Source organism: Aulonocara stuartgranti (assembly GCF_965226115.1).
Source record: "Aulonocara stuartgranti genome assembly, chromosome: 5".
In the NCBI taxonomy this organism is placed as follows: Eukaryota; Metazoa; Chordata; class Actinopteri; order Cichliformes; family Cichlidae; genus Aulonocara; species Aulonocara stuartgranti.
The window spans coordinates 17953397-17966583 of record NC_138943.1 but is presented as its reverse complement, the minus strand read 5'-3'; the positions used below and the strand labels follow the sequence as shown (position 1 = coordinate 17966583).

At 40.4% G+C, this 13187-nt stretch overlaps 1 protein-coding gene across 3 annotated transcripts in view; it reads right to left on the bottom strand.

Annotated features, from left to right (window-relative positions):
* vgll4b (vestigial-like family member 4b) overlaps nucleotides 1-13187 on the bottom strand; it is a 44643-nt gene that overhangs the window by 7623 nt on the left and 23833 nt on the right. For all 3 annotated transcript variants that reach the window (XR_014276980.1, XM_082534748.1, XM_082534747.1), the window contains one exon: nucleotides 7873-8086. Coding sequence is in view for 2 of the 3 variants with exons in the window: in XM_082534748.1 (XP_082390874.1) it covers nucleotides 7873-8086 (214 nt within the window). In the remaining variant the exon portion in view is untranslated. The remainder of the gene's footprint in view (nucleotides 1-7872; nucleotides 8087-13187) is intronic.

Genomic DNA, 13187 nt, shown 5'->3' with positions numbered 1-13187 from the left:
AAATAATACTGAACTCAAGCGAACATCGATTAATATATATAACTTCCTCATTCTCCACCGAATACTATGCAGGGGCATTTCCTAACCCACACAAGTTAAAAGGCTGCAGGAGCCCTTTAAGTTGCAAAACAAGCTCAAGAAAGCAGTTGTAGATCCATGTGACTAAGCAACCTGACTGTTGGGTCAAGCATCTGGAGTCCATGGCACAGTCCTCCACAAATAAACAATCTACACAGAATACATAAAGGGGGAGAGGAAGAGCCGAGAAGAGGTGGGGAAGGGTGAGTTGCATGTGAATGGTCGGGACCTCGACTTTAAGAAAGAGTGAGGTCAGTAGTTTCCTTCGTTTGTGCCGAGAGCTTACATTCACGGAGACCCGCTCTCTTTTTTTTCCTCCCCTTTTTCTCACAATCAGCAGCAAACTTCCTGAGGGTTAAAGAAGGAAAGGACTTGGCAGCGCTTGCATAAACCCTGGCCGACAGCTCACCAACAAGCTTTTTTTGTTCTTTCACAGTGGCATCAATTCTCCATTTCATCTTCATTTTTTTTTTAAACAGTACAAAGAAAAACATACATTCTGGAGCTGATCCCTTTAAATCAGGTCATAATTAAAACTAAAGCCTATTCAACTGAATAAATTGTTTACATTATTACTACATGAAACATCCACTTTTAATCAGACAATATAAAGAAAGGTCCCCCTGCATAATTTCTCTATTATTTTCAAATATAAACAATCTCTTGATTAGCTAAGAGCCAAGCAGATAACAAAGCTCTCTCATCCCTTCCCAGCAGCTGGGTCTTGAGTTGGGTTGTGGAAGTTGTTCCAAACTTTAATCACTGCCAAAGAGCAGGCATGCCCACATCCTCATTCAAGAGGGCCCATTGCAGGAGCCAGTGAATGGGATCAACAAATCTGACCAATGAATGGAATAGCTGTCGAATCCACCGCCGCCCCCGCCTTCCCCTCGCCTGATTGCCCACCAAACCCTGGACCACATTTCATGCCAGAGATCAGGCTTTCAAAACCCACTCTGTGCCTTTGTCTCTCTTACTCACCTCTTAATTATCATTAAGGTCACAGCTGGGGAAGGAGGGAGAGGACGGACAGGGTAGATGGCAAGGGCTACACATGAAACATGGCCACTGAGCGGTAAAAAGGGCTAGAGCTAAAGAGAGCAGGCTGCCAGGACAAGAGGGATAGATGGGAGCTAAAAGTGGGAGAGAGAGAGGGGGGGCAGCCTTTGATTACTAAATAACACAGAGACTTGGCCCCTACAGTGGGCACTGGGAGACAAACAGCATTTTTTTAAAAAGAAGGGGGTGAGGTTGGAAACAGAGAGTAAAGGAAGCCCAAATCCAATAACGTATAAATAAACATGAAGGAAAGTAGTTTACAAACAACAAGTGAGCTCTTACCACCAGCAGTGTGATGACAGGATTCCTCTTAATTGGCAGAAAATGTTTGCTAAAGTGACGTTTCCTAGATAAACTGGCCAAACTACAAAAACCAAACTAAAGCTTTTTAAACGTAGAGCTCAGTCAGAATATGTGAGAATATTCAGTCATATCTTTTTCTAACGTCTCTGATCCCTTTTTTCAGTTGATTTACTTTGTAAATAGGAATGATGTAAAGGACATCAAAATGATCTGTTTGAGAAATGAAATACAGAGAAAATATCTATCTGGCTGTATTTTACTGCAGGCTAGGTTATATGCAGCCTGGTATTAGTGGTAGTCACTGTGGTGGGTACCTACTGAAAGATCCCTTAATTTAAAACCCAGAGAGTCCAACCCTCAATACATAAATGATATATTCATATATCTTTAACAATGTTACACTACTCAGATCTATCATTAAGCATAGCCTTTTAAGTAACCACTCACATGACATCCGGCCCGCAAGTCAACCTCAAGTTAAAGATCATACTGCGATCATGTGTTTGAATGATCTGGGGGGGGTGGGGGTGGGGGGGTGGGGGGGGGGGGTGGACAAGTAATTAGTTCATGCTGGCTAGAAAAGCAAGTTTGTTTGAGCTAACATGCCCTAATAATCACGACAGTAAACTACATAAAACAAATAGAAACATATGAACCAAGAACTTTAAAAATATGGGTTCTTTTTCAAAGTGTGCCAGGGTTAATCCTGTATGAGACTGCCAGTTTGGTGAATTTGCTATATTTGACTATGAGGCAGCGAGACAGAAGCTATAAAAGCTCGAGGCTTTTTCTCACAATTGTGTTCCAAGGTCTTTAGAGAAAACCTCCCTACAAATCTTTGGTTGGGCAGAGGTTCATATCCAACTCTTTAATAAATGCATTTTTAAAAAAAAGCAAGACGAGAGAGGGGGGGAGAGATACACACAGGAAACATCTGGGAAGAATCAGGGTGTAGAGGGAAGACAACAAAAAGAAAAAAAAGAAGTGGAAGAGGATGAAGGGCTAACCACAGGTTATAACCAGAACCAAGCTCTACAAGTTCTACACAAAACCACAAAAAAGAGATATACATACACATACACACTCACAGACTGTGAGCCACAGAGCTTATTCAGACTATGTATATATAGTATACAAACATCTCAACACCGTTTACTCTGCTGTTTGAAGTCTTTAGTAGCTGGTGTGAGCGGAAGTTAGCAAAAATATCTGCATCCTTTAGGATCAAAGCCCAGAGGAAATGCCCTTTAATCAAATATCTGCTGAAACAAATTATATATATAACACTTCAATTCTAAACCAAAGACTAGCTTGTTCACTGCTCTCTACACGCTGGTGCTGGAGCCTTCAGATTGTCAATCATGCAGAAATACTGATAGAAACAGCACATTTTTGACAGTTAACTGACTGCAGAGACAGAGAACTGAAGAAAATCCTTTGTTATCAAAGCTGGGACAGATCGGATATGGGAACAACCACAACAAGAAGGCAAAGAAAACAACATGTGAACACACACAGACACATAGACACACACAGCTAAAAACAAAAACCCACATCTCCCCTCCTTTCCTCACATGCTCGCTACATAAATAGTTTCATGTAAAACAAGAGGGTAACAATGACTTCACCAGCCACACACACACACACACACACACACACACACACACACACACACACACACACACACACACACACACACACACACACACACACACACACACACACACACACACACAGCCTCTTTCCACTCTTATTTTCTCCCCATATAGCCTCTAGAGAAACTTCCATGAGAACAACTTACTGATGAAGTTCCCAGTAGAAAGCAGCTGTGGTTTCTGTAAGCTACAGTATTCTGTGCAGCAATGTGATTTACTTGGATTTTGCATTTAGTGCCTATAGATACAGCCGTACATTTGGAGTAAACTGTAATACTGTATACTGTTTCAGCATAATGTAGCATGAATGCAACTGCAGATCTTCAGGCTTTCATTTCAGATTTTCATCGGTGGTTAAAATTCTACAGAGTGAAGAGAAATGGAAATTCAGAACTATTATCAAGTGCATGAAAAGCAAATATCTGTTCCAACCAGTGACTAACCAGACATAGTTTGCATTAGTCAAGGTCCTCATGTTTTATTGGCGCATTCACAGAACCAACAGATTTTCATGGTATTTCAAAAAAACAACAAAAAGCAAACTAGTACCTAATGAGTCTAATGTATTTTGACTGCTGAATATAAACTTTCCTGTAGTTAAATTCGCCAAACTACAGTCAATGCAAAAACTATGTCAGTGGCTTTTAGTCTCAAGGAGCAATGAAACTGTTAAGGACTCTCATACTGGCGAGTCTACAACTACAGAGTGGCAGGCAGGCACACAGGCAGGAGCAAGCTTCCAGCCCGCAGGCTCCAGTGGACAGGATAAGGCTTCTTTGTTCAAGGCTCCTCCTACTACTCAGAGAAAATGAAAAAGTAGCCCCTGTTGCCTGACCTCACCCCACACAGAAACACACACACACAAGCACTCAGATAATCACAGGTAGGAGAGCACGCATGCATGTGTAAACAACACAGACAACAGCACATGTGCATGCCTGCACAAACCGATGGATACATGTAGACTAGGGCGACATATAAGCACTGGCAGTTATTTCTATTAAGACTTCAATATTCAGGATTTTGAATGCCAAAAACCCTTCTGTGTTGCAAGAGTCTGTTTTCATGGGACTTACAGCAACAACAACAAAAAAAGGAAGATATTATTAAAACAATAAGCCTGCTGAGAAAAACATACTTACGGCCACATTCTTAAACACACAGGCAGCCGACAAAAGCAAAATGCATTCACTTATCATGCATGTTCATAAAAACAAACATAAAAGCTTCAGCTGGTTCAGAGAGTTTACTTTTTCTCACCACTGCCTGTGCACCTCCCCCTAACTTTAGCTCGTAGTGATTGGCCAACAGAGGAAACTTGAGCGTCCCCCCTTCATAGCCCCGCCCTAATCGGAGGTGTCAGGTGTCTGTGTGTGTTGAGGCTCACAGAAAATATGACTGAACTTAAATACAAAAGAAAGCCAAATACACGGAGCTCGACAAGTCAGCACAGAGGAAAGCAGAGGAAAGCTGCAATACGAGCAAAAAGAGAGAAAAACCCACACTTTTCAGAAAAAAGAATGAACACAAAAGCTTCTGCATGGGCAGGGACACTCAACAGTGAGCTGAGCAATCAGTGCACACACACGCACACAGAGAGAAAGCAGACAGACAGAAGCAGCCAGGAAAATCCAACAGATAGAGAAGACGTGGGAACTGCTTCTGTGTGTGGTTTGGGTGGAGTTTCATTTTTCTATTGAAAAAAACCCATTAAGGGCAAAAAATAAAGTGCTGTATGAATGTGAAGGTGAATTGGTGAATAAGGGATGTGGTGTAAAAGTACTTTACTTATTAAGAGTAGAAAAAGCACTGTATTACAGTATTAATCTCCTTACATGGCACAGCTGAAAGGAAAACAGAATGTATGTTAAAAATCTGGCTGCCCTATGTCGTTTTGCATGTGGGGAGGGTGTTTAAGGAGCATTTTTAGCTCAATTTTCTCTGTAGCAACATCCCATCATTTTCCACTTCACTCCAAGTTCTTTGGAAAGGGAGGGGAGCTACACCTAGGAGGAAAGTGTTTCTGGCTGATGCTGGATACAAGTTTCAACAAGTCGTACAGCAGTTACCAGGGGAAGAATGCCCTCAGAGAAACCTCAAATTAGATGACTAAAAAAAGACACATTTGGGATGACCCGAGGGGAACTTGGTTTCCAGGATAAAAAAAAAATATCTTTGTGAACTAGAAAGGCCCTGGATCCATCTTCAAGCTGCAGCAAGTCAAGTAGCAATTGACTTTTGTTAGGTAGAGATTAACCTGCAGCAGCAGGAGTCAAATGACTTCAAGGTCATAATTAAAATGGAGATTAAATACGGGGATTATGGCTTGCGCCTTGGAAATAATCATGGTAAAACGAGCAGTCTAAAAAGCCCTAAACATCACAGACATTTGCATCAGTTTTATTTTTACAGAACCTTATTCTAGTCAAACAACATGGTTGCACGTAGGAGCTGTGGCGAGGATCTGTGACACCAACTGAAAGCTGATATAACAATAAGTTCTACTGTGCTGCACAACACCGACTTACGAAACTTGTGATACACAAGTAGGAGCACTTACGTATCGATGCATGCAAAAGTTAACCACACAGTGCATATATAATGTCCCACGTGGAGTGAAAAACAACAGAGACAACAGAATAATACCACAAGCAGTGGTTGGATTTACTGCAGACTATAACCCTAATGCCCACACAACTGCCACAGAATAACAGGAAAAATGATGATTCTGCACAAATGTCAAATCTCACAAGCTAATCCTTTGTTATGTGTCACAAGATTAAAGAACAAAGACCCTTACCCACGGCCTCAGTAGAACAGCTTAATTCAAAAGTCAGATGCAACCTAGTCTAAATAAATAAATAAATAAAAATAATCATGACAATAAAACGACATTATCTGTATGCTGCTATAGGTTCTGCAAACAATTATTGCTTCACAAATATCAGTAAATACACAAACACCAGTGTGTAATTTTTTCCATTTACCTGCACTGTGGAGTGTTGGAAAACAGTGCCAGTAATTTGAGATACTTCTGCAGAAAGTTTTTTGAGATTTTAACTTGTTTAACTCGATTGTAACTATTTGGCCAGTTCCTCGATTATATCATAACTATTTAATGTAATCCTAAAATCAACATTATTTACTCACTGACTTTTCAGACATACAAACTCATTTGTTGAAGGTTATATTCGCTCTTCCTTGTTGGACTCCCTGAAGCAAAGTGTTTCCAAACAGCTGAACTGGTTTTACCTCTCTTGTTGCCCTAGGGCTCTTTTCTTCATCTTGGCTCGAGGTGAATTAAACCTGCCACAGCATGGCGAGAAATGACTTTGAGCTTTTTAGGGAGGGGTAAAAGGGCCACAGTTGTAAAGGAAAGCGATGCTCTGGAGTCATAACAAAAGAAAAAGCAAGTGCATCAGTGCGAAGCTAAACGAGGTACAAATTTTTTATTTTTCCGGTAACTTGTATTCACAACTACCGGGTGCTAAAACTAACTGATGATGAAAATCAGGTGGTGGGCAACCATAGAATCTATCTACACGTGAACATTTTGTAGGGTTGCCTTTAAAATCTGTTGGTTTCCAAGTCATCTATTCTCAGACACTTGTGGGATATTCCTGTTTGGGCCAGCCATGTACTACATGTAAGTGTGTGACTATATAAGTTTAGCTATATAATAACAATGCTTGTACCCATTCTCTCTTCTTCCAGTTTCCAGTATATCCAGTCATTCATCTACTGCATTCCATTGTGTCAGTTGAAAACTTCAAGAAGAATAAAAACAATCCTCATATTACTTGTATTGTATTTTTGCATGAGGCAGAAATGGGCTTGAATATCTCACTCTTTGGATATTTCCTAATTTTATAGAATATGTAGTTTCCTGCTGTTAAATTTAAATTCATATGAGAAGCAAAAATATAATTTTGCTGCCCCTCTTCCTTTTCTCAAACTGATCATTTTATATACAAGTATAGCCAAAAGTCATAGCACAGCCCTTGTCTAGTCATTTGGCAGACAGCGCTGTGGTTATAAAAATATGTTCGACTTCTGCTCCGCTCCCCACCCCCAACCCCTACCCCCAGCATCTGGACATACTGACATACTGCACGCAAAACTGTACAGCTCTACCCAGCACCCCTTGACTCCATCTGCAATAAATAGCAATGGCTGGAGTCCTATAACTGACTCAGTCATGTCTGACTCTGACTCGACTGCCCCTGGCCCCAGCAGTCCTTCACCACCACCAACCAGGACTCTGGAATCTCTGGTATTGGGAATGCGGGAACGACGTGAGTAATCGTTCTGTTGTGCAGTCCCTGTTTCCAAGCTTCCAGAGATCTGCAGCTATAAGGAGTTTGTAACACTGTTGAGCGAGCTAAACCTGGCATAGCACCCTGGAGTCCAAACTAGGACTTCTAAGATAGCGCCACTGTGCACCGTTTCACACATGGATGGCAGAAACACGTGCATTGACAGGAAAAACTGACTTCTTTTAAAGGCTCAAGGCACCAAGGGTTCTAAATATGCATTCTGGACATGTATGAAAAACAGTTCAGTGTACATGGCCATTCACTGGCTACAGTGTTTGTTTGTATATGAAAGAGACAGATGGACAGGAAAGAGAAATGTGCACTGATAGCAAACTACAAGTTCATTTCCATTTCCAGATACTCATAAAAAAGTGAGCATCTGGAAATTATAACTCCAGATGTTTATAAAGCTTTTTATTAGAATGTGTGTGTTGTTCAGTTGCATGTGTATATGTACTCACAGCTGCGCGGCAAACAGTCGACTCATCTTTGCCACGTGCTCGTTTTCATCCATGTCGCTGTCCCCCTGATCACCACTCAGCTTCCTCTTAGTGGGGCTGATGGGAGGAGGACCCGTCCTGTGGCTGGAGGAGGAAGATGAGGAGGATGATGATGAAGACGAGGAGGAAGACGACAGGGACAGGAGTCTGGGGTCTCCTCTTAAAGCTGCCTCACCTGAGGAGGAAAGACATCAAAGGAGGAAAGAAAGACAAGACAGAGGGTTATTAGTGCTGCTGACACCGTGTTCCAAAACACGATCATTTAGAAGTCTGAATGAGTTTGAGATTGCTCCACTGCTACACAAACTCTGAAAGACGAAAACATCAAGAGAAACGCAATACAACATTAGGAGAATGTGTCTTAGAAAGTTTGCAAAAGAACTGCTGCCTGCACTTTTGTCATTTTCAAAAGTGAGACTAGAGTGACAGTTGTGCAGCTGTGGTCACCTCACGTGGTTAGCTTTACTAAGATTACTGTAAAATAAATGTCAATTATAGTAATTAGCCTAAATTATAGCATTTAAAAGCAGAAGGTGACTGCTGTATTGCCACTTTAAAACAAGGTGTCTACCGCATGACAACGTTACAGGCTGTGTCTGGGGTTTTGTTGACTTATACAGTTTGCTGAGAGAGGCACAAACCTCTGGCATAAAAGAAGGAGTATCTGGTGAGGAATGTTTTGAAAGAAATAGTTGCGGATGGATTCTGCATATGTTTGTGTGTGGGGGGGGAACTATTTCTCCCTCTGCAGCCTTATCCCTCGTACAGAAGGCCTACAGAGTTGTCAGTGAGTGGGAGTTTAGAGCAAGAGAATCAGGAAAACTACCACTGGCTCTGTCTCAGCATGGGGACTTTCCACTGCTTCTGCCTCATGTATCTGTCTGACTTTACCCAAACAACACTGAAAGGCCTACACTAAAACTCCTAGTCCAACTCACATAAAAACGAATTAGTTACAAACACTTGCTAACTGTTAGTTCATCCTTCATTTCAAATTATTTTGTATAACAAACCAATCAGTATTGATTAGATTTTGGAGAAATATTCTTCCTGCATTTGTAGAACCAAAAGAAAAACCCAAAAAAAACACACACACACACACACACACACACACACACACACACACACACACACACACTAGTACTAAGTAGCAGGACATTAGACATTAAACTGAATTCTTATAAATATTTATTCTTCTTTTCTTCAGATGAATAAGGTCATAAAATCTGGTTGAAAGCCAGTTTAAACTAAAACTGAGTCATTCAGAATGCGGCAGCAAAAACAGCCTAAAGACTATGAAAAGACTTTGTTCCTCCACCATTCCTCCATGTATGTTAAGCTTCATGGCCTATGAAACACAGCTGCAGCTCCTCCCCTCACCCTCTCTCTCTGGCATGTTCCTTCTCGTGCTACTGTGTACCATGGTAACAAGGGTGACATCATCTTTTTTGGCAGGGAGAGGGATGGCAATAAAGGAAGAGAGACTGACACCACACTGTCCAATCAGCATCCAGGACTCGCTTATCACCGAGTAAAGTGCTCAACAAAAGAGTGAATCTTCGAGCGGCAAGACATTCGACCGTATGAGGTCAAACACTGTTGACCTGCGCGACAATACAACTGCTATTGCACACTAATATATACTAGGTTGTCATTCAAGTGTAACCATCTGACACGACTGCAGCCTTTGAGAATTTTATTATGTCCGCTTTTTCTTATGAGTTATAGAAGATGATTTCACAGCCTAATGCAGTTTCAATACACACTAATTCTGCATTAGTCATTTGTATTTTTTTAAACTAGGGATATACAACAAACTGGAAACTGGTTGCATAGTTTTCCTTCTGAAACTAACCTGCATTGGTGATAATTTGAAGGACAATGCAATGAAATCATTTTCTGCAATTTATTCTCAAATCAAAAGGCAAAAAGAAACAACAAGAGCAGAAGTACTTACACATTAAGTTTTTATATATTTTTACACACAAGAAATGTATCTACATATAGGAAGTGATTATTTATAGTACATTAGTTTAAATATTTGTTCACTAAATACATTTCATTTACATTAAACCAGCAGACAACTAGTGGGAATAGAGCCGTAACCCAGAAGCCAAACTCCACTCTGTCTTTTCCCCTCTCTGCTCTTTGAGTTCATTAGGTCCACATGATCAAAGCCTATTTCTCCTGATAGAACTTCAAACAGCTTGGATCAGGATGAGATTGGATTACAAACTGAGGCGAGCTTCCCTCTCCATCGCTCTCATTTCCGTCTCTCTCCCCCTTCCTCGCTCTGTCCTTCCCCCCTATCTGATACTTAAAAAAAGATGGTTCCTAGCATGTCTTCTCTCTGCAAAACAGCTATGTAGTTATTTTTAGCTGAATTTCTCAGTAAATTGAACTTGGCCCTCTGGCTGCCTTTATTATCCGAGTCCATGGAGGTTTTACACTTTAAATACTAAAAAGGAAATACAAAAAAAGCTCTTCCACAAAAGTCCTGGACTGTATGAGACTGACCTGAACTTTTAAACCCGATGTTAGATTTGTTTGACCTCTGATATGAAAATGGAGGCACACAGACAGACAAAGAGAGACAGAAGAGAGGGGGAAAAAAACACAGCGCAAGTAGGTGGTTTAGCATAATCAGGTGTCGCATGTCACATTGATGACACATCGGAATAAATCCCTACATGGCTCACATTAAAAAAAAGATTCAGTGTCCTATTTGGCAACATGGTTTTAATTCTTAGCAAAACTACTGAGCATCAGAAATGCTGATTGCTTCAAGGTCAGCTATGATGTGTTAGGGAGATTTTAGACAACTATATCAATACAAAGACTGCTGCTTATTAAAACTCTGAATTCTATTCTCCATATTTTGGTTAAAATAAAGAGATGAGATGATGTTTTGTGCTGTGCTTCAGTGGTCAAGAGTCTAAGTTGCAAGTAACAGCAATACAAAACTAGTTATCTCTAGTTCATCAGATTAACTAACTTAGAGAAACAACCTGGACCTAGTGACCCTCTTATTGGCTTTTTAACCCACCAAAGTTGTAACTGCCTTCACAGTAAATGGTGGTTAATGTTAACTCTACAACATAATTCCTTCACTTTGCCTGTGTTGCTTCACCATGGCGTCACTTCTTTGCTGCCTGCTGTGTACGTTAGACAAAAATGATGTTGTATGATGTCAATCATGAATAAATTTTTTTGTTGGTAAAAATAATTGCTTTGGCTTAACTTTGTTTTTAATTCATAGATCTGCCACCAACTGCATTTTACAGTTTACAAAAATCCATATTTTGCTCTAAATCCAAATGAGCCATTTGAACCACTGAGCCCTGAAATCTCTTTACAATTAATTAGGTGACAGCCCCAGGAAGCTGCCAAAGCTGTGACCACTGCTTGTCGAAGGACTACTTATAAACATTTAAGGAACTGTTTAAAACTCATATCAACTGAGCTTCAAGTTTCTGAAAACTAAAGGGGTGTTCAGTGAAGTAGGAACATCATAGAAAGTCGATGACATTCAGCAACTTCAAGCAACGATGCAATGGGTCCCAAGTTTTGTCAACTTTAAGGCAACTGATTGAAGCAACTAGCAATTAGAGTGAATGGTATTGCTGATTGGCAAAGGGGGCAAATATATTAACAAGTTATCCAGGCAACATTAGCCTAGAATGTCCACAAGCAACCAACCACAGGCAGCAAAGCGACAGCCAATGAGCAAGTATGGTGATAGATCAGGTTTTGGGGTTTTTCTTTTGGCAAGTCCTATCCCCACTTCAGCCAGTATGTCACATGTATGTATTTAGTATGCATTTAGTTTGAACATGCAGCACATCGAACATGGCTGGAGAGCATAGAAGGAAAGTGTTGAACAATGTCAGTCGCAATCAATACGTTGTTTAACCAATCTAATTTCAATGCTGTGGGCCCACTGTCAATCAGCTCTGGCCAATCACAGATAAATCATTACTGTTTTTCTCCTGTATATGCTCTTATGGCTTCTTTTCTAAACAAACATAAAGCAGAAAGATATCTGAGGAAGTTTAGAAATGACATCACTCTGTAGTTTTTGTCAATATGGCAGCCCCAAAACTACAGTATTGGTGGGCTTCAGATTTGAATGACTACTATATGGAATTTGTTATGAAGCACACAGTTGCATACAATTTATGACATGGCATAAACTTCCAAATTTCACATGTTCATCTGTCCAACCAGGAGTGAACACACATTTTTCTTTAACTCACAACTGAGATGAATTAAGTCATAAAGACAGAAAGGAAGACGATTAATGTCACTGTAGGTTCACGTCACCATCATAGCACATTAATCACCCCTGGTGAATGAACTTGAGGTCAGAATCTGTTTTTCCATGAGCCAAGTCAAGACCCTGAATGATGTCAACTTTTTTCTAATTCACTACAGCTGATTTGATTTGTTTGTGCGAGAATTCACTAAACTTTGTCACTTACACAGTCTGTAAAAACAATATATCTACCTGCACAACAAATAAAATGTTCAACCTGAGATTACCTAGAAAGTCACACTAGTGCAGACTATCCAAGCTGTTCATCCATTATTACTTTTTTTTAGCAGCTATTCAGTTGCATTATAGGCAGGGTATTCAAATGTCCCATCTGCATTAAATGTTGTTAAATGTCAGTGATAATACAGGAGCAGTAATAGCTTCACAACAGGACAGTATACAAGTAGGAGCGTGATTGTTGGGAAATGATGGTGTAGTTTGGCTCATGCATATAGTAACAAGTCAGAACACCCACAATATCACAAAGCACTTCTATCCCTTTCTTGGCTCAACAAGTTTGAACACGAGGGGCTTTCCTTTTCCCCTCTTCACTGATAAGCGTGTCCTTTTAGCTTTGTTTTCTTATCATGAAGCTCAGATTTTAGCTCAGTCAGCTAAAAACCATACACTCTCTCTCTCTGTGTCACACACACACACACACACACACACACACACACACACACACACAAACAAACACAAAGAAAACCAAACTGATTGTCTTAATAGTGCAGAGATATGCTTCCAGACACAAATTGTATCCAAACCAGCAGATATATAAGCACAAAAATACCACTACAAAGATTTTATCTCCATCTTTACTTATGTCATTTTATTTAGAGTTAGATGACAGCTGTGAGGAGTGAAGCTTCGTGGTGACACAAACGCTCATATTCTGACTAGCAAAAATCCCGGGCCAGTGGCAGGCTTATCTAATACACCTGCACTGTGCAGAAATGGCACC